This window comes from Poecilia latipinna, unplaced genomic scaffold (assembly GCF_001443285.1).
Source record: "Poecilia latipinna isolate Pla-1442-1.1 unplaced genomic scaffold, P_latipinna-1.0 Scaffold3075, whole genome shotgun sequence".
In the NCBI taxonomy this organism is placed as follows: Eukaryota; Metazoa; Chordata; class Actinopteri; order Cyprinodontiformes; family Poeciliidae; genus Poecilia; species Poecilia latipinna.
The window spans coordinates 78935-101401 of NW_015115691.1; the positions used below are offsets into that span (position 1 = coordinate 78935).

Below are 22467 nucleotides of genomic sequence, written 5' to 3' on the forward strand. Positions count from 1 at the left end.
AAAAAAGGCACTTTAAAAGCAATATTTTTGAAAGGCCTGTGTGTTGTAGTTTAGAGGCATCTGGGTGATTCAGGGACATCTTCAGTCATTCAGGGTGAATAATAAAACTGGCACAGAAACAAATCGATAAGAAAACACGTGGGACCTGAGGATTAAAAAAATTCATAAAAAAAGAAATGTGATTACATCAGAGCTGTATCTCAGAGCTGTATATAACTGCAGAGATTTTTTGATTGTTCAGCATTGCTGTGATGTCATTTTAAACAAGTGGTATACAATCCCTTTGCGGTAGCACGCCATCTCGGCACTACAAATAAAATACTTCATATCTGTCTTGTGTTTTGACTTTTATAGTAGGTCAGCACTCTGCAAGAGTGCAAAACAAAAAACAAACAACTGAAATCATTTGCAAATTCAAAACTACATGTACAACCACTTTATTCGCTCCTATTGTCCAATTTGTACTGAATTCTGCTCGACATTGTTCAGAATACCTTATTGCAATCGTTTTTCTAAATATACACAGACGCACGTGACACGAAGTGCAGCAACAGTGACGCGTTAAACAGGAGGCTTGACTGCCAAGAAGCACAAACTGGAGAAGTCTTTCTAAAGCCGTAGGCTCCGAATCGGACCAGTCCGTCAGCAGAAAACAAAACGCGACACTTGGAAGTATGTACAAAGACCGCATACTGTACATCAAAAATACGACACTTGGGGTATAAATTGTACGTGTTAGTAACAACAAACAGGACGCAGTGGCTGAGTGATACAATGCTACGACGAAGCAACAAAGACGAACGCACAAATTTTCCGCCACTCGCTCCCGCCGGACGCCGGACCGGCTGGTGTATGACTGCAGCTGTTGCAGAGATGGTGTCAGAGTTCAGGAAGGACCCCAGGGCCATCATTTGCCCTCGTACTTCGGATTGACCACAGTTGTGACAGCACTTTTGTAGATTGGATTTTCACCCTGGAGAGGACACAAAAATAACAGAGTTCAAATTCAAAACCCTCACAGCTTTGAAGACAGCTGAACAAGTAGAGCTCCTTAAAAAAGTTTTTTTTTTTTTTTTGGAACGTTTTGTCATTTTTTACCACAAACTTCAAATCCCAATAACTTCAAGATGTGTTATTGGGATTGTATGCAGTAAACCAATACAAAGTAGTAAATAGTTGAAAAGTGGAAGGAAAAGGACATAAAAGTGATGCATTCAACACTGATTGAATGCATAGTTCTGGTGAAAGCTCAACTCTTGCCCCAGACTCAAGTCTTCTCAGGTCAGTCTGAAGTAGTTGCTCACCCAGTTATCTACCTCCAAACATCTTCTGATCAACTCTGAACATTTTCACTGTCCCTCTGGATAAAAGCCTTTCCCACCATTCCCCAGCATGGGCCACAAAGTGATATTTTGGTCTCATCCAATTATGGTAGACTTATTCTTTCCTTCTAGGAAGGTTTTATTGTTGTAACTCTAATATAAACGTCAGCTTTATGGACATATTTCTAGGGTTTCACCAATTGCAGTTTTTTTTTGGCTGATCATCGATCTTTAAAAAGCCTGACCTGCCGATTCAGATACTCATTTGTTGACTGAAAAATCGCTAAATAAAGTGACCAAATTGCAAACTTGGCCACACTGGGGTGATTACTGTTAACCTGTTGTGCGGGTCGGTCAGTCAACCCTCTCACGGTGGAGCAAAAGAGGGCAGTGGCTGATTTTCAGACCCTTACCCAGGTAGATAAAATCCATGGAGAAGATCGGGTTCACATATGTGTATCGGCCAATCATCGATCTATCGGGGTGGATTTATGGGTCCACTCCTACATATTTAAATTTTTGGAGGATGGGTTGACAAGGTTGGGATATAATTTTATACCTTAACTCTGCTTGAAAACTCCTGATAACTTCCTTGATAAACTGTCTAGTAAATTCCCTGATCTTCCCAGAACAGCTGATTCTGTGATTAAGTCAGTGAACTCAATACCAACTAAGTACCTTTTTAAGGCAACTGGCTGTATGGAATTTTATTGTGAGGCATCGAGGTAAACTACCCACCACTTTTCAAAACTTTATTTGCCAAGAAATTTGAAGATTGTGTTTTCCTTACTTCCCACATTCTTTTTGTGCTCTACTTAGTCTTGGTCTAAAAGAGAAACATCTCTTGAGGAAATATTAAAGTTTGTGGTTTTAATGTGGAAAAAATGCAAAAAAGTTCAAGAGGCACAGATACTTTTTGAAATGTGCTGCAGTTTTAGTTTAAAGAAGAAAAAACAACAAAAAAAACGAACACACAAATTAGTCGCTGAATGTCAGTAGAGATCATCCCTTAATGAACACGTCTTGTATGCAGGTCACACTTTAAGGACATGCCAGACAGCCACTAGGCCTCATAAACACAATTATTCAAACACTTACCACATAATGCTTTAGTTAGACGTTTTTCATACCACCCAATATTTCCAAAGGTGAGTATTTTTTGCTGCATTGTTTTGTCACAGCACACTCATGCAGTCTTTTATAAACTGTAAATCTGAACAGGGATTTTACCCCTACTTCTGTAGCGGCTATGTTGTAAAAAAAAATAATAATAAAGAAAGAAAGAAATACAGAAAAAAAATAGAATGACAGAAGGAACTAAAGGCAGAGGACACACAGAAAAAAAAACACAGCCCATGCAGGAAGAACAAGAGGAGAGGAAAAGAAATACGAACTCAAAGGACAGCGCCTTTACGTCCATAGTTCGGGTTCTGGAACTGATTGATTGGACTCTTGTAAATTGGGTTTTCTTGCTACAGGTGGAGAATGAGGACAGAGGAGAGTTCACAAGGAACATCAGAACAGTAGAGAGGAATAAATAAAAAGCATACAGGGAGAAGAACAAGGTCAGGTGAGAGCAGAGGACGGAGGACAACGCAGCGCTCCCCTACGTCTTTCTAGAGAATGCCACGTCTGTCTGCCAACGTTTGAGCTATGGCCAGAGAGAGATGATTTTAACATTCAGTTTAACTTAAGAGTTACATGCAGAAAAAACAAAAAAAAACAAAAAACTAAGCTGATGACATCCTCAAATGACAAAGTTTTCCTGCCACTCATATAACTCCTACTGAATAACTGATCTGCTCTTTATGGATCCACCAGGCCAGTAGAAAGAACGGTAGAATACTGTGATCTACTGACTGGAAGATCCTGACCTCCACCGTTCTCTGTATGCTAACGCTACATTGCTGTCCTTTGACATCTGCCAACTTCACCTTTAGATGGTGACTATATTACAGTGTGAACACCTTTGTAAAAACATAATTTTTTTTAAAAATAAATAATAAATAAAATGTCTGTTTCCTGGAATAATTTGCATTGAAATGAATTGTGAGAACTGGATAACTGGGGAGAAAAAAAATCATTTGTTAGTTAAACTGAGCTTAATGCACTTCTTGATAACTAGGACCAATTAGAATATATGAGTGAACTGAATTGAGCTGGTTTGTGTTGCTGTGTTCTGGCTTTCCTAAATCCCTTAAATCCTTAGCACAATCAATTACAATTATGCTGTAAGTTTTTGTAGACAGCCAGGTCACTATATGGTGTCAGAAGTGGGATTTCATCCTGCTGCTATCTTGCTTCTAGATGCATCGTAGCTGCATTTAGAATACATTTCAGACAGTCAGGTTGTGGGAATGAATACATTTGTAATTTGTTGAGAGGACATGATCAGCTGCTTTTGCTACAATATGTTCCTTGTTTTTCTAAAGGGGAACTTAAATACAATTATTGTCACTTAAATAAAATTAAAACCACACTTTTTGCCAAAAGAATATTTTTCTTTTCTTTTTTCTTTTTTTGCCTAAATCATCTTTCGGCAAAAAAAAAGTGGTGATTTTTTTTTTGGACAAAATCACTTTTTGTATAAAATGACTTAGGCCAATATTTTAGGAAGGTGAATACAATATCAAATTTGTCATGTTAATCTGAATTCAAATCAACTGTGATATAATCCTGCCACTAGGTGGCGGAGTACGACTTCATATGGTCCTAAGTAAATTCCTGCTTTGCCTCCTGTTGATCTTGGCTGCCATTGTGACATGAGGGAGGAAGCGGGGCGGGAAGAAGGCTTGGCCCCTCCCTGGAAAAAGTTTTGCTATGCACAGAGCACATAGCATTCCCAAAAAAGTCCACACTGACTCCCAACATTTTTCCTTCTTCGGTCGAGCCCTGTTCAAAAGCAACAAATTCAATCTGTCTTCACAGCTGCCAGAGCGCTCAGAGCAGGAGCGAGGGCGCTCGTAATGATATAAACACGGCAGTAAATCCCATCTGCTGCTAAGAACAACTGATTACCTTCCCTGTGAAGGAACAGAGCAACACAGAGGGCCGAGCTGCACCTGTTTTCCACATCTGACTCGCCTCTGCTAAAATGCTGGCCAAAAACGTCGGCAGGATTTCCAGACACCCACCGTATCCCACTTGGCGTTCATCTTCTCCTTCTCGAACTTGGCGAACTCCCTCCTGTCGTGGATGATCATCAGCAGCTTCCAGATGAGCAGCAGCGCCAAGCCGATCAGGACGATGCCGGCGACTACGCCCGCGACGATCGGGATGAGATCCGGGCCCTTGGGGCAGTCTGGAACGGGGCAGCAGAGTTAGGATCGCCAAACATGTCCGGCTAGGGCAACCTCTGTAATCGCTACGGGGTTGGGGGCTGTGCTCACCCGGTTTATCCAACACGTAGACCACCTTCTCCGAGCTGTTGGTGACGGTGTACACGTAGTAGATCCAGCAGTCGTTGGCGTCCTTCTCCTTGCAGTGCGTGAGGGGGTAGGATTTGTCAGTGGGCTGGGGAAACTTGTCTTTGGTGTCCACTTTACGCATGGTGAAGTAATTGCATTCCTCCTCACATACGTCTTTCTTCACCCCGGTAAGAAACATCCGGCACTCCACGCAATCTCTGAAGAAAACCGCATTAATAATAGTAAAAACATGTTAAAAACGGATTGTTACAGAGTCTTTCTGCCAGACCAAAAAGAAGAATTCAGTGTTCTTGACTTTGTGGATGGATTCAGTTGTGAACATAGAAACTTAAAGGAGGTTTTTATTCCACACAGTCATTCCTTACTTGTGTTCAGCACAGGCTGAAGGACAGGTGGGACACATTTCGCACTTTGGGCCCTGGAATTTGAGGTCGTCGCACTTGCAGACGCCGCATTCGCAGCGTCCCCTGCCGTTGCAGATCTGCTTGTTGCTGGCCAAACACGTGCTCTCGTCCAGGGAACAGTCGCAGGCAGTTCCGTTCCACATGGGGTCACAGATGCACTTCCTGCACTCGCAGCGCCCGTGTCCTGAACAGCAGAGAGAACAGAGGGGAGAATGACGGAGCTCGTCTCAGCATGATGTATTATGGTCATATTTCTTACGACACAATTAGCGTCATTAAAAAAATAATAATAATAATTCTGCGACAATCAATCGATTCTGAGGTTCACAAATCAGAATTTTTAATTCCATTTCCAGTTCATGCCAGTTTCAGACAATTTTCACTTCTCTTTAAGAACAGAACTCAAAAGTTTTTTTTTTTTCTAAATTTCCTGCAATGAGCTGTTTTTATTTATCTATATCTAGGATCAGAGGCAATGTCATACAGTGACTTTATGAAGGAAGTTACCGTAAAACTAGATTTCAGAATTTTAAATGAAAGACATTTTAAACCAGAGTTGTCCAAAGCAGTAATGGGTGATATGGACTTAAAGTTTTGTTACTATATTTTGTGGTATTACTGTGATAACAATAAGAGTGACACCAACAAAACAGAAAACACCCAACCCGAATAAGTTGTGTATATAAGATCCTTTAATTGTTTTCTTCAAGAAAATATTATGTTTATTTTATTTCAGAGCAGGTAAACCTAAAACAAAAAAGTCATTCTTTTTATAACTTGGGGAAAAGAATTGTGGCCATTAAGTATTTCCATGACCGATTTTGGTCCATGTGGATAGAGTTTAGACATGTAAGTTGTAACCTAAAACATCATATAATGTTTTACTAATATTACTAACATCTAATGCTGAATACTGGGATGGTGTGTCAATGGCTGCATCAAACTATTAGAAAAGAGCAAAAATGATATTTTTGGTCATCTTTCGGTTCTTTTTCTGGTTAACTTTCAGTCAAGTTTCCAGGTTTCATGTGTTGCGCTCACTCACAGGAAAATGACTTGGCGTGACTCTTAAGATCACGAACGGCATCCTCTCCCCTCCACAGACTCACCTCCACAGAGCTTGTTTCCAGAGCGGTCGCAGTTGAAGTTGTCACACTCGCAGAACTGCCCGCTGTACCTCTCCTCCGGGTTCTCCCTGGCCTTGCACTCGCAGGTGCCGCACACGCATTCCCCGTTGTTGCTGCAGATGTCCGTGCCGTTGTCCTTGCGGCAGGTCCGGTCCATGTCCTCCGTGGACACTTCGTTGCTGCTGCACTCGCACTCCCTGCCCACGCGGCCCTCTTTGCACCTGAAGCAGAGGGTTAAGTGTCGCCAAGCGAACGGGGTTTCTTTAGATAACCGGAAGGGCAATTATGACAAAAAAAAAAAAAAAAAAAAAAAAGAGGTGTTGGAGGGATTCGTACCTGCAGGCTCCGCACTCGTAGGTCCCGTTCCCGTTGCTGCAGACCTGGCTGTTGTTGACGGCTTCGCTGTGGCAGTCGCACTCGCAGATGAAGTGGAGGATAATCTCCACCTCCTCTGTGAATCCCAGGGGCTTTATCTTGATAATCTCAGGACTGGTATTGTTTGGACAACCTTTAGAGGTGATGCTGATGTTAAAGTGGACCTGAGAGAACACAGGAGAAACGCTTATTCACTGATGTCAGACAAGCTGCTGGTGCCACTAGACATCTTAACTGACATGCTTGGGAAATCTTAATATTAATTAATCTTCTTTTTCTTGAAAGGGCTGCAGGTTAATGCCTGAAAGACAGTCTTTAAAAAGCTGAAAAACCTTTATTTAACCAGCCACGTCGAATAAATTCTAATTTTCAACAACTTGTTCAGAAAACATTAATGCATCATACAACAGAAAATAGATTAAAAAAATAGATAAATATCATAAAACAAATGTTGTAAATGCTTTGAAAAGGATAAAAAGGTATGATTGAAAAAAATTCTAAAATAAAACCACCATAGTAAACGACAGTGTAATGAAGTATCTCGAATAAGATCAAGAAGAAAAAAAACTAATCAAACCAGAAAATGTTTCAGAAAATGTTCAATAGGATTTTTAGTCCTGTGTAACATTTTCTGCTTTACGCTGCTCTAAAGGTAAAATGGAAAATTGTTAAGGGTGGGCAGCAGTTCTTTGGCCGATTTGTTTCTAATTATTTTTTTTGCTTGAGAAGTCGCAAACTATAGCATATTAACAATACACAGAATAAATATTTAAACAGTAAAAACAATGGCCCTTGTGTTTTCCTTCCAAAAACTTTGATATATAAAACAATATACATGCCTATGTTGAGCACAATTTTTATTCCAATCTTCATTGTTTGCCAGACCTAAAATTTATTTGCCTCCTTAGCGACTTCCTTTGCTTTTGCTTTATTGTTATACAAAATTGCAGGGTTTCCCCCAGTGTATTATAAGCCTTTGTTTTTAGACAAATAAAAAAATAAAATCCGCTTAATTTTTTTTAATAACCTGGACTGCAAGCTTCTCTGTTGCGGTGAGCGTTTCACTGGCGGAGCAGAATTATTCCTAAAAGATGGGTTTATAGTTGATGCTTTTAACAGGCCACAGAGCCAGAGCGCGCACCAATCACACTGCTGGCGCCTTTGCATGTTACCTGCCGCTGCTTGATGTCTGAAGTTTACCTTATACTTACTTTAGCTTATACAGTTTTAGAGTGGAGTGTTACCAGAAACATTTCTTCCAAGGATGCCTTCTTGATGGCACTTTATTGAACATAGCTCACATCCCAATCTAGCAATATCAGAAGTTGCTTACACCCCAAACTCTTCCACTGCATATTAATTAACACATTTCTCACAATTTTTAAATCTCCTTTAAAAAAACGGTTGTTTTTTAAGCTTGTGTTTCTGATGAGATTTCAGCTTCATTTTCATTTTCATTGTTTTTTTGAAGCTCTTATTTTCTTATTGCTTGCACTGATTGCTATCAATCTAAATTCAAATAGCTCTGCAGGGTAAAAATAGGGCGTGTTGAATGTATTGTTATTCTTCTGCTTACTGCAGCATGCATGTTAGAATTAATCTTTTTCTAATCAAATGACAATGCCTCTCTTGTCCAATGAAAGACTATATGATATCTGTGACATAAAAACATCATCTTCCACATCCCACCTCATCTCCAATGGAGATGTTGGAGCACTTCCTTCCATTTTCGCCCTTATTGATTACTCCGTTCTTACAGCGAGACGTGTACTCGATTGTCACGTTGTTTGAAACTTTGGTGTTCTCCAGAATCACTTCGGAGGAAAGAGCCTGGCAAAGAAAACAACACAAAAGATAAGACGACATAGCTTATTCACTGGAATGCCATCTGGAAGCCCGGTTCAGACAGCAGAGAATAAACAAAGCATTAGCTGCAGATTAAGGAGGAATGCAGGCACAACTTAACTCGGAATGCTGCACAAGGTTCCTGTCGCTCGTTTGAGCAAATGATAATGTGATCAGTTCGACTGGATTTGAGTTGTACTTAAAATCCTGAAGAATGTACTTACATTGTAAGCATCTATGATGAGGTTGATGACGTTGCTCGAGTTGGCAGACAGAGTGCCTACTGCAGACTTTGGTATTAGATTTTTCAGTTCCTGCAGAGTTAAAGAGGAAATACCAAGAACAGCGTTTAACAAAAAACTCTTGTCCTTAAAACCAACCTCTACCAAGGCTGAAATGATTAACATGATTCATTGATGATTGAAATAACTGTCAACCAATTTAGTAATCAATTAATTGTTAACTGGAGTATAAAGGACCAAAAAAATGGCCACTTGTTGAAAGAACAAAACAGTCAGAGCAGTAATTAAACCAAAACTGTACAAATGTGTACATATTCTACAAAAAACTCCTCAAATGGCATTTTTAGCTTCACCTGGTTTGAGTTCTGTAAGAACAAACTCCTCAGTAATGCATCTTTTATTACCTTAAATGGGTAACAAAAGTGGTTTTATAAAAATGGGCGATTTATAAAACCAAAAAAAAAAAAAAGAACAGATTAGTAGACAGTACTTTAGTACTTCAGCTGCAGATGTATCTTTAGCTACAAATGTTCAAGCATACACTAAATGAGTCATTGCATTTTTGGGAATACAAGTTTTATTTTCTTATTCAAAAAAGTAACCGTAGTATTGTATAAAAAACACAAGAGGTTAAATAAAAAAATCTGTGGAATTTGTCAATTTTCTTTATCCAATTAATCTATTAACCATTAGAATAATCAACAGAGCAAATCGATTGCAAAGATCTCTATGTATTTTTGCAGATGAATGTACTGAAATGGTACATTGTTGCCAACTTACGGCAGAAGTTTGAGGCTAAAATGTCATTATGATTACAACAAAAGGTTTAGAGGAGAAAAAAAAGGCTAATGTGTGCTAACCTGATAAACGGGCTGGAACTCTTCTGTGACGGCAAAAATAGTCTGAATGTTGTTGTCACTCAGCTTCTGAACCAGGTGAGCGATCGAGGGGTAGTCCTGAAAAGACAAAAGAGAGAGTAGGTTACTTGCACGTCACAGGAAGCCAAAACAGCAGACATTCCCTACATAGTAGTGGCTCATGGTGTAGATGTTGTTCTCTAGGTGGCATTTCCCGTCGTTGGGCAGCACAATGCCACCCAGCTTGCCGTCGCCAGCAAAGTGGAATCCGGCGTCAGTGGAAAACACCAGTAGGCGAGTTACGTTCCTCCAGCCAATCTGTTTCTGTAGAAAAAATGAACAGAAATACCAATCTGCAATCACCTCAAATCTCTGGAAACAGAGTTGTAAACGAGCAGCTTAAAAAGAAACATATGAGGGCTTGAGTCGCATCCAAAAATAGAAGACTCATAAAATATCTCCACCCATTTCAACGTTACTAGATACATCTGGTGAGGTGAAGCTGATAGAAAGCGGCGCGAACGGTGGGAAAATTACCCTCAAAACCTGGACCTCATGTTGAGGTCAGTGGCTTACCCCACACACGGCCACTTGCATGATGGCGTCGAAGCCGCCCTCGGGGGAGTCCAGGTTCCCCGAGATCTGCTGCTCCCCCACCAGAGTGTTGAAAGTGGCGCCATTGTTGGTCAGCGGCAGCACGTTCTTGTAGCTGAATGGGCTGGTGCAGTTCTGGTCACCTGTGCATGGATTCAGCAGCTTGGCTGGAGTGGTGCTGATGTAAGGCATGACTGTCTTCTCCACAAAGGAGCCAAAACCTATGAAGAAAATCAGAGTTAAACTACAGGTAAAATAAATGTATCCGTGTTTTGGTGAAAGGATATGCTCTAGAACTGCATCCAGATGGTGAGCCCATTTCTACTCATTTGTGAATATTTTGCATCAGTGCATGACATGAGCTGCGTTTCCATTACAAATGTGCATAAAACTTATAGTACTGCGATAAACAATATTATTACAATAGTATTGTTTATTGCGATACAATACTATACAATAAACAATAGTATCGTTTATTGCGATAAAGAATACTATTGTTTAAATGGGTAATCATCTTTATTCTTAATTCTTTATTCTTATAGATAGATACAGATAGATACAATAAGCAATTAAATCAATTAATTGCAAGATAAATTCAAATGAGTTTGATCATTTCCATTCGAATGACTGATTGTTTTTCTCTTTCTACCAAAGTCTGTATGACAAACAGCTTCAGTCTGGCGATTTGGTCTCAATTAGCCTCCTTTTCAGGTGCAAATTTGCTTAGAGACTTTTAAGTGTACATTTTATTTGTTGTTTCGGTTGTTTTGTTTATTTACTTTAAAGATTCAAAATGTCATTGAGTTCCAGTGTTAATGTTCGTTAGAAATGAAAGTTTACTGGTCTTTGAGAGGATGTACTTGCATTACTATGTCCTTACCATTATATCTCTTGACTATAGTCTCAAAACGACAATATTATTGTTTATCGCAATAAATTCCTGGACAATTTACTGACCTGTTTTTTGTGACAGGCCTAACTGTAGCCACTTGTAATTCAAGTGTGCTATGATTTATAGCACACTTGATATAAAATCATTTGTGGGGATTTTTCACCAAAATCCCCACAACCTTTTAGTAGACTATTTTTTTCTGCCTAAAACAAGGAGTTCTATTCTTGAGAATGTCACTGACTCTGTTTTACATGACTGTAAATAAATATGACCAGCCTCTCCCCAAAATAAGTGTATAATGTCTTAGCTACATGAGGTCAAACTGTGTCAGCGTGGAGAGATGCTTGTTGAACCAATTTCAAAAGCAGAATCAGGCTATTGTATAGATTTAGAACAAGAGGCATACATAAACTTAGGATGGCTGAGGAATAAATGGGTTAAATCCCCCTGTTTATTACCACTTAAAATGAATTGTATACAAACTTGTGAGTAGTTGCGTCAATAATGAAATAAAATGTGAAAACGGATTTGAAAAACAGGCACTGCTGACAGAATTTCTGTAGTCTGTTTCAGTTCAGATTGTAAAGCTTTCCAATGAGAGGGCAAAGAAGCTAAATGCTAAAATGATAAAGGTGATACAAAAAGAAAAGTCATACTTTGTAAAGCTCTGAGGTAGACAAGCAGTAAAATGTCCAAGCACAATCCATTCCCTGTTTCATAAACTATAAACAACAATAAGAGACTTGAACTAATGAGATTTCCTGACCTATCTTGAAGTCGGATGTGATCTTTGACATCTCATTCATCAGACTGGTCCCCAGGTTCTTTACGTTCTCCAGATCGTCCTTCATGGAGTAGGACAGGTCCATCAAGTAGTACAGGTCAATGGGGTAATCCTCTGCACGCTTAAACTTCAACTCAAAGGACTGTGGCTCACCTTTATATAGTTACAGCGGACAAGAATTGTCAAAATTACAGAGTGATTGATATACATAGCTGGACCAGATGTGAAGTCGATGTTTACGCACCAGATCGGAGGGTGAGGCTGACTTTTTGGGGCTGGACCTGGGTGATTTCCTCTGGTTTCAGTTTCTGGTTTTCAGTTTCAGCTTTGGCTTTGGCTTTGCTGCGATCGGTCACTGGATTGTTCTTGAGAATCGTCCGTTTTCCCAGCGGGTTCTCGATCAATGTCTCGTTGCAGCCCCGTTTTATCAGAGACTGCAGCTCGTCACACCGGCTCGACACGGTCTCGCCCTGTTTCAGGAAGTCCTGAAAAGAGGCAGCACAGACATCATTTATGACGGGATTAACATTTTGAGGTGCTTCAGTCAGGGTCCATTGGATGGATCGACAATAAATGGAGAAATTAATAAACAGCTTGTTCATGTAGAAAAATGTATTCCTATTCTTGGGAATTCTGAATCGATAGAAATTGCTCAAATCAAATCAATCTGCTTAAGTTTTTGCAAAATTAGGTTTTGAATATTGATTTGATATCTTTTTATTTAATACAAAGTCAGGCAGCTAAGATAATCTAAATCTGATCATTTAAGTTATGAACAAACCCTATTTTTGTTTAAATATTAACTGATGGAATTTGATACAACTGGAATTGTTTTAAATGAATTTTCTATTTTCTTAGACTGCTTTTCCTTTTGACAGTCACATAATTAAAACAGAATCTCTAAATAAATTGGTTTCTGAATCAAACCATGACCCTACAAAACAGAATCAAATTGTAAGTCACTGAATAGCATCACATTACTTAATCATCCTTTTATTTACAATCTCACTGTTTTAATGGTTTCCTTTTCATTTTTTATTATTAATCATTTAGTTTTTTTTACATTTACTGTCCCATTTGATTTGCTTAAAATGCAAAACAATAAGCCATGCCTGTGTTGTTTCCAATCAGAAACGGGTATGAAGAATTTTGACAATAGTTGGAAGACACATAAAAAAGACACTTATGTAAAGCAGAGCCTTCTATAGAACAGAAACACATGATTTCACTGCTGTGCATTACTCTGCAGTGAGTGTAGCTGACAGCTCTGAGTTACACACCGGGTCTGTACACCAGCCACATTTGGCTCCGGCCTGGATGCACTCTCCGCAGTGTTTGGCATTTTTGTTGATGCACTCGTTCCCCTCTAGATGGAAAACAAAGAAAAAGGAGTGATCAGAGTCAGAGGGAGCAGCGCTACAGAGCGGCCCTGCGACAGAAACTTCAGACATTTACGCATCAGTAGGTGTGAAACACTGAAGGCTCAGAATATTCCATCTGATTCCAGGATGCTACAGCACAACAGCTTCTTCTACGAGTTCATTAAACTAAAGTAGCAAACGCTTCTGTTATTATGGCCATTCACTGAACAACACAATGACATCATGTGAAAAAGAAAGTTTTAGCTTCATATTAGAAAAAAATAATAAAATCAACTTTACCTTTCTGAGAGTTACAGCAGTAAAAGAGTCCTATAAATGCAATGAAGATCAGCTTCAGATCCATCTGAAAACACACAAGACAAGACATTAGGGCTGAAACGATTAATCGTGATGAATCGATTTTTGAAACAAGTAATCAAATTATTACTTTTTTATTACTTTCTTAAATTATTATCAAGTAATCAATTATTTGACAATTATTTCACCTAAATAATTGTTAAATATTTTGAGTAAATAAAAATATTGAGAATGTGCCAATTTTTAAATCTGATTAATCGATTTGATTAATCGATTGATAATCGTCAGAATAATCAATTACTAAAATATACACTAATTGCAGCCCTAAAAGACATGATCACAAGAAAAAGCACCTTTAGAGGTGACTGTGTTTTAGATCCAGTTGATAGGACTATCTGCTTGAAGGTCTTAATGTTTGCATGCGCAACACCACCGAGCCGAACGAAGCCGACCGCAGCAGTGCAGACGGATCTGCTCGAGGTAACGGGCTGCAACTGTAAATGGCCTGCCTGTAATTGGAGGTCATAAATTATCCAGGGACAGTTGCTTGGCTTCTCTCTAGCGGTCACGGAGGAACAGACGGCTAATTAAATTCAGACCACTTTCGCACACAAACATGTATCCACGCAAAGAACAGGCCGCCACTCCTCCCCAGATTTCCCCTATTACTGTAAATAGCATCGTCTCCTTGGAGTCCCACCCCTCCGCTGTCGAATTTATTGATCCCGCAGGCTTTTTGGTCGGAACCGTATCGACGCACCTTGGTCTAATCCTAATGCAGAGCTCGGGGCTCACTAATGGATGCAGTGACTGCAGGTCCTTCCCCTGCAAGAAAAGGTTGATTTGAGACATGTACAGCCTTACTGGGCGTCTCAAAGCACATTTAATCTTTTATGTCTACTGTTTATTGTCTATAACCTACTAATAGTCTTTTCTTCAGTAAGAAAATTTAGATATATTACTAATAAATACTACACAGAATGATTACTGGTTGACCAGGAGTTCGAATTTGTCAAGAGTCATCTGTCCTCTAATGATCAGAACCAAAGAAAATGGAAATAGAAACTCTTTGGAAAGAAATATATAATCAAATTAACTCACACTTGAGATCTGAGATCATTTTTATCAAATAATACATCAACTTTCCTTACTTAAAATATCTGTTTAAGTAGACGGGAACAAAAGGGCTTGTTTACAGGTACAAACCAAAGCAGGAAGGCGCACTCTTACAATGTTATCTCTGAGGTATTTGAAGACTGAAACTGTACTTAAATCACTTCCAGCTGTCCTAAAGAAGCCCTAAAATGTTAACAGTTTATGTTTTGGAGATGAATACCGTTCCCTAAACTTCACCACAGATGATTGTGGTGTTTGGAAGGTGCAAGAATAACGTATTTGTTTCCTGGAACAAAAGGTGGATGTGGTGAAACTGTCAGTGCTATAGAGGCCAGCAAAGTAGAGCGTAGATGTGAATTGAAAGGACAATGATGGATGGTTTTCAGCATCTCACCATACGTTTCTATTCAACCGTTCCAGGTCTATAATTTGTCATGTCACCTTTCACTGCAAATACAACTGCAAGTCTTTAGCTGTACTTCCTCAGTAGTTTTTTCACATCTAGACTTAAATCTTTACCAAATGATGTTTGCAAAAACAGCTCGGTCTCAGTCAAATTGGATTTAGGGGAACAGCTTTTCAGCCTTGCCACAGATTTCCAATTGGATTTAGATCTAGATGTCGATGGCGGCCATCCTAGTTTATGAATCTTCTTTAAGCTTAATCATTCTGTCGCAGTTTTGGCTGCATGTTTAGGGTTGTGGTTCTGCTTACAATGGGGATGTTGTGTTTCGGTTTTCTGCCACACGCAGCATTTTGCTCGTCAGTCAAAGTCCTGATTTGGTCTTATGCTGTTGCATGACTTTTTTGACTTTTACACCTACCTTAGTATGAGTTGGCAACAGAAGGGACATCATCCACCCAGCTGCCAATTTTTCCTGATTGTTTCTCTACTAATGCTCTTTAACAAATTTCTGAGAGCCTCACAGAACAACTGCACCGAAGCTTAAGGTCATCAGGTAATAAACTATGTCGCTTTGGTGATGCTACAACTACAGTAGCCATGTTAATGTAATGAAAGCTGCACAACAGAAACAAACAGAACAGGAAATATTATGACCTCGAGACACATCAGTGGTGTAAGTTTAGCTTTTATTACACAGGATAGCAGGAGCTTAAAAAATACCGCAGCTAAATAATAGCTGGAATGTGAGGCCAATATTGTGCTTGAGCGATAATCAGAAACTCATGGAGATTCATTCCACAGAGAAGCTCCTGTATTCGACACTGGATATCAAAGCATGAGGTTCAAATTAAATCCAGAAGGACAGAGATAAGAGAACAGAAGCTTTTATTGTGTTGATTTCTTTTAACTACCAGCTTCTGCTGGTCTTTTATAGGGGCTGGATTATAAAATTACACTGCCTTACACTGTTGGGAAAAGAGGTTCTGACAGCAAGTGTGTGCGGTGTTGACCAGTGCATTCCTGAATGCCTATGTGACTGCGTGCGTGTGTGTGTGTGTGTGTGTGTTCATTTAAATAGACACAGAAGAGCAGACAGCCTGTCTGCAGCCCCCCAGATTAGATCAGATGGCTTAAATCTCCAGTGCTGCGCCTGGGACTTTTGTATTAGCCTGTGTATTTTCATTTAAAGTTAAAAAGAATAAAAAGAAAGAAAATGCATAACCAATGACTGACAATGTGACACCACTATGAAAATACGGATTTTATATAACTTGAGAACCTTCTGTGAAAACAGAGACGTAGAGAGAGAGGTTTACACACAGAGTGTGGTCCATATTAAGGATAATAAACTACTATTTCCAGAGAGACCACACTTCAAAATGATCAATTTCACACAACATTCCGGCAACTACAAAAACATCCAACGATTTTCTTTTCACCATAGCTCCAGTTCTGTTTTCACTTCAGGTTTGGCGTTCTGAAGGATTCATTCAGATGCAAACTAGGCCTATAAAACTCAAGCTGGGAGTCAAGTTATCTTCAGGCTCACGGCATTTAGAGGAATGCTGGTTAAAAATATAAAACAGAGCTGGAGTCAGAGAGCTAAAGAACAGGAAAAGAGCACAATGATGCACTGTTTCTAAAGGTCATTTTCAAGTGTTACATTTGACTTACTTACAGTTCCAACATTTTCTTTCAACATTGCTTTTAAAAAGTTTGATGTGAATTAGGCAACTAGGTATAACAGTATGACAAATTAACCAGCAAATCTACCCAATAAGAGTCTATGAAAGCACCACAAAAGGTCCAAGTTAGCAAATATAAAATAAATATGGACAACATTGTTGTGAATGAATAAACAATATGAGTGGGTTATTTTAGCAATGACAACAATTATTGTAATTTTTGTGTCTTTTTTATCAAAGCAATTAGATCTTTCCTACATGTAGTGATTTAAATATACAACTCTTCTCTGTGACGACAAAGAGTCACTTATGCTAACAGTGTTTCTGGTGCTTTTGTCATCCTAAAATAGGGTTAAAAAGGTTTTTGTTTGTTTTAATTTAACACAGCTGATTCTATGTCTGAATCCGTTTGGATCACCTTATCAAATTTCTGTTTCATGTCTGTTTTTTTTTTTTTTTTGAATGTGTATTCAGATTATTGTCTACAACAGCAGAATTTCTCCCTGGAATTAATAAAGTATTCTGACTCTGATTTTAGTTTATCATATCATATCGAGAGTCTCATACCAAGTAACATGAAGATGCTATATCAAAATAATAATAAAAAGAATACAATTCCTATTGACCAACAATAAACAGCGTTTCTGCCAGTGTATTATAAGCCTGGTGGGCCACCAGGCTTAACTTGCCTCCAAATTTTTGTAACTTTTAAGATTCTTCAACATAAAAACGGAATGAGCCACTGGTGGACTGCACTAGTGCCCCTACCACTGGAATTAGCAGGTTTTCCAGGGGAAATCCTGAGTAAACCATTAAATGTACATAACTTTAAATACGAACACAGACAAAAACACTTATAATGTTCAAGTGTATTCATTTCTTGTAAACAGAACAGTTGTGTAAACTTGATTATCACTCTTACGTTGCTTAATCTGTCCAAATCTAAATAATAATACAGCCTGAAGCTCCCAAAAATAATATATATAGCCCACTCTCGAGTTTCTAACTAGTTCATGTTGACAAAACCACAAAATGGACTGAATAAGTAGGCATCTTTAGCCTTGCTGTCTTTTTTTCCAGTAGATTCCCACGGAGGAAGAGCAGTCTTCTCTGAGTCTACCCAGATTACCAACCCTCCCACTTGGTCTCACAGACTAATGTCAGTGACCCCATGGAAAACGACAATTTACAAACCGAGTTTAAAAAAAAACAAACAAAAAAAACACTTCAGTGCAGACAAGGTTTGGGGCTGTAAACTTAAAAAATACTGGTGAAGTGATAAAAAAGAAAAACCATGCAGCCCCAATTTTCATAATATGTTGGGGGGGAAAAAAAGGTCCCCTGCTCATCCAAAACACCCGAAGCTGAATGTCAATGTGACAAATCCAAAAAACCCTACACAGTTTAGAAACCGAACACATCGTTTTGAAAGAGCATCCGATTGCCAAGAATACCGCACACTCTTCCATCATCCAGCAATACTCAGATTTACGAGGGTTGAAATCTACAAACAACTTAAATATTTATGAGCCAAAAGATGTAACAAAAAACAAATGTGTGGAAGTGAGAGGGAGGGGTCCAGTAGACCAACCAGAGGACTCCAATGTAGAAGAAACCTGAGAGAACCAGACGACGTAGAAGTTACAGACAGCTCCTTTAGTAGGGCGAGGGCAGCTCAGCACTGGCTGTTAAAAGTTTATTTAGCTGTCCTTGTCATTCTTCCACCGAGATAGCAACACATAAACACACACACACACACACACCTGAGCTGTGACTAAAGGCAGCTCGGCTTTTTATGGACTTCACACGGATCTGTCACTCAGCAGGAGAGGCTGGAACATGGCAGATAATTGCGGTGTGTGTCTAACAGGGGCAGAGATTCTAAGGCATTCCTGAGATGTTGAACACTGCTTGACCGCGATAGTGACCCGTCATGCTGGTTCTGTATCCACTATGAATACCGGTTGAATTTGCAGAGAAATGGGTTTCCGCTTGCCAGACCCTAACCAGAAATGTACTAACTGGAAAGTCAGATGTGCCCTTTCAGGTTGAGATAATAGGAACACTCTTCGGTGTCAATGCTATTACCGAGTGAAGAAGCCTCAATGTTAGCCTCTTTTCAGTATCCGCAGGGTTTCTGTTGACCAGAATATTGCACAAATAGAAATTACAGTAATACATTTGCTTAATGGAAACATGGCAATTTTGACAAAACTCGCATTTTTCAATAACACGTTTTTGAGCTATGATGATTTGCTGGATGTTACTACTGCAGAAAATGACATAGAAGACAACAAGAAGTGGTGGGAGGATGATGCTTTGTTTCTGTTATTTTTTCAGACAGTGTGAAACTGACTTCACCAGAGCTCTCACAGCTCTGGTGAAGTCAGTTAAATTAAAATAAGCTCAATAATTTACATTCTCATGATTCATATTTTTTGAAGATTGCGAAATCTTCACTTACAGATCCAGCTGTTATTATATCTCTTAAACCAGCAGATAACTAACTCAGACATCCTCAGGAGACAGAGCTGAACTGAATCACACACAAGAACACGACAGGACCGACTCCCTTCTAACTTAAACCATACTGCCAAATTCTCAGAAGAGCTGACCTCAGTCACATGATTAATGACTAGTAGCATCAGGAAGTAAGCAGTTAAAGCATATGCCGCAGTGTTAAAGAACTGGTCATGGCTGGGAGGGGCAGTGAGGGAGCTGGTGCTTCCCTTACTGAGAATGAGTGCGAAAGGACAGAATGGAGGAGAAGGAAAACAGGAAAGGGCGGCGCACAGCTTGGTAGGAGAAATGGTACTTTTTTTTTGCCAAAGCCATTGCTTTCCATGGTGGTAAGCAAGTTCATTTTAATTTAAAGTTATGAGGAAAAAGGAACCTAAAGAGGCCCGTCAGTCTTCAGTAACATGATTAATACACTGTCAGTGTTCTGAGGTTTCAATTAAAGACGTTTTAGGGATCTGTTCAGCTATTCCACTGCTCTCCTCCTACCCTCTTGTATTGGCCACACAATAGTTCATGCTCCCCCCGTGAACCCCTTCCTCCACTTACAAGTGGAGCCAAACCAGTGGCCCCTATCCCTCTGCGTAACTTCAGCAGCGCCCAATGAGCAACATGCTTAAACTCTGAGATGTACAAGCGCAGGAGTGTTAAAGAAGAATACCAAACAGAGCTTGTCTGTGTCCAGCTCCGCCTCCACACCCCCCGGTCTGGCTTCCCACCATGATCCGATCCAGAGGACCTTCTCCTACCACACAATAGGAATGAATCAGGCTGCCCCCAGGGACTATGACACAGACTTTGACACTCCAAACACCCACACTCACTGCCCTCTCATCCCTGAAAGAATCTGTGTGAGAAGCAGCCCTAATGAGATGTGCTGATGGCTTAACTCTGTTGGTTCATTGTAGCATTTAGGAATAATCTGAGGATTACAGTTTGATACAAAACAGAAGAAACTCTTTCACTGTACTGAGGAAAAAGCGGAGTTAAAACCGGCGAGTGACGGCAAGTTGGTATCATTAGATTCAGATCTTTTAAAAGGAATAAATCTCCTCAGTGAGCGACAACGACAAGTAGAAACCTGGTAATTACCCGTTTGTTAATGCTCAGTGAGCTAAAGCAGGAAAACAAAGCATTAAGGGTATACAGGTCTATACATCAACAGGCTAATCATATCCTTGATATTTCAGGAGATTACCCCAACAATCCCCAACAATGAGGCTTGATCTTGGCATATTTGTTTACAACTTTATAAATTCAACAAGTCAATTGATGATGTGTTTCTTTCCATTATGTGTTCCAGATACCACTTGGAGCTGGGGCTACATTCACACAGCAGGCCAAATGTGACCCCAATCCGATGTTAAGGTCCATGCTCTACGTATCTGACTTTTTTTTTTATTGCTGTATGAACTTCAAAGTTCATTAAGGCCTGCTTTGTGAACTCTTAGCATTAATCATGAGAGTTGCAATTTCTATCTTGACAGGTTTAACTGATTTCTTCAGGTTTCAGTAACTTAAGTTTAAGTCTTTCTAAAGAATTTTTTGAACATGTTAAAATAGATAAAGTGCCTGTGTCAAACTTTGCAATATATTTTGTAATCTTATTGAAATAATTACCACAAACATCAATGTGAAATTTCAATATTTTACAATTTAGTTTAACATAAAATCCCAATAAAACACAACCAGGTTTGTGGTTGGATGAGTTTGATATTCTTTACTAGGAAACATTTAAGCTTAGCTGAGGTTGATATGCATTTGTGTCTCAAAAAAAATGTAGAGTAGAATACCTCAGTTTGATTCAGGGGAACAGGAGAAATGAAAAAATGTAGTGAGAAGAGAGAGGCAACACCCCCACATGTGCTGATCTCAAATCTAGAAACCAAATTAAGTTGTGAAACTGTCATTTCAGCTTTTTTAACAATATTCTAACAAGAGAAACACAGGCATAAAAATATCTTCTGGCTATTGCTGTAACGGTGACATGTAAAAGATAAACTGCATGCCCAGTTTTTTCTTGGCTAGCATACATTAGCATGGCAGCTCTCTGTGAATCCATATGAGGTGAAATACAGGACAACATACTAGCACAGTCTTCCAGAATTGTCTTGGTAGATAATTCTGGAAGTGTTTGGAAAAAGTAATGTGCATGTAGAAATATGGTTTGAACCACAAAGTTCTTTGTTAGAAATATCTACTGAGATTTTCATAAACATAAGTTTTACAAACAAATTAAGTTGGTGTGGGGAAAATGCAGATGATTCACTTTAGTTTGGAAGAAAAAATGTATTTTGATGCATCTTTCAAACTATCTGTAATGTTTCCTCAGAGGCCCACTGTTTGACATATTTGGAAATAATATGAGCAAATTCAGTAGTGTAAAACAATCTGCTGCCAGTCCTGAAAACCAATCTGTTCTGTTTTTCACTTCCTGTAGCCCCAGATATTGTCTCCAATCCCACCAACATTCCTCAAGTGTTCAGCAAGGGCTAAAGATACACCTCTGGAGGGGATGTGGCTTTGGAAAGACTGTAGTATTTCCAGACAGAAAAGCTACAACATTTAACCAGAAGTGATATCATTTTCTGCCCCTCAAAATGCAGCTACATTGTACAGTGTTCACCTCTAATCAGACCCTACTCCTACAGAATATTTAAGGAGAAACAATGAAGGCAAAAACCACAACCTTTGGAGTGAAGCCAACTCGCTATTACTGTTCACGTCTCTATTTCTGGCCTGGTTATTTCTGACTCCCCATGTGGCTGCTCTTGTCTCTCAGCAACATTGACTTAAACTGTTTTCCCACATGAGCAAATACTTTCTTGGCATCTTCCTGAGGCCAAAAACTAAACTAAAGCTTGCACTGGGAAACATCCAGCCCGGCAGCTCGTGATCCGTTGGAACAGGAAGCGGCCTATCAAACACTTCTTCAACTGCTGTCACACCGCTTCATATCTTTCCAGTATGTTGTATCTGAAAATGTGTTCTATGTGGGTCTAAGCCTGAAGGAATGGAGTGTAGTTAGAACATTAAGTCGTGTTAAGTCTAATAAGTTTGTGTAGACTTATGGAGCGACCCTGTTTTGTACCCTTTATCTTGATTATTAAGATAAACGGTAAAGTGATGATGAGTCGGGACAGATTAAGCTACTTTTGAGTCACTGTTTCCATACTTTGTGTGAATCACCTGAC

At 39.4% G+C, this 22467-nt stretch overlaps 1 protein-coding gene across 2 annotated transcripts in view; it reads right to left on the reverse strand.

Annotated features, from left to right (window-relative positions):
* Positions 1 to 683: 683 nt before the first annotated feature.
* The window catches only part of LOC106940051 (integrin beta-1), a 30908-nt gene continuing 9124 nt past the window's right edge, over positions 684 to 22467 (reverse strand). The window contains exons 2-17 of one of the 2 annotated variants that reach the window (XM_015022677.1): positions 13532 to 13595; positions 13151 to 13236; positions 12115 to 12355; positions 11853 to 12023; positions 10177 to 10415; positions 9769 to 9924; positions 9604 to 9699; positions 8726 to 8815; positions 8346 to 8486; positions 6618 to 6820; positions 6264 to 6502; positions 5116 to 5338; positions 4712 to 4947; positions 4457 to 4623; positions 2717 to 2794; positions 684 to 973 (exon numbers count right to left, since the gene is read on the reverse strand). In XM_015022677.1, coding sequence (XP_014878163.1) covers positions 2717 to 2794; positions 4457 to 4623; positions 4712 to 4947; positions 5116 to 5338; positions 6264 to 6502; positions 6618 to 6820; positions 8346 to 8486; positions 8726 to 8815; positions 9604 to 9699; positions 9769 to 9924; positions 10177 to 10415; positions 11853 to 12023; positions 12115 to 12355; positions 13151 to 13236; positions 13532 to 13595 — 2430 coding nt within the window. In that variant the 3' untranslated portion in view covers positions 684 to 973. The remainder of the gene's footprint in view (positions 974 to 2716; positions 2795 to 4456; positions 4624 to 4711; positions 4948 to 5115; positions 5339 to 6263; positions 6503 to 6617; positions 6821 to 8345; positions 8487 to 8725; positions 8816 to 9603; positions 9700 to 9768; positions 9925 to 10176; positions 10416 to 11852; positions 12024 to 12114; positions 12356 to 13150; positions 13237 to 13531; positions 13596 to 22467) is intronic. The other variant, XM_015022678.1, reaches the window with a different exon arrangement.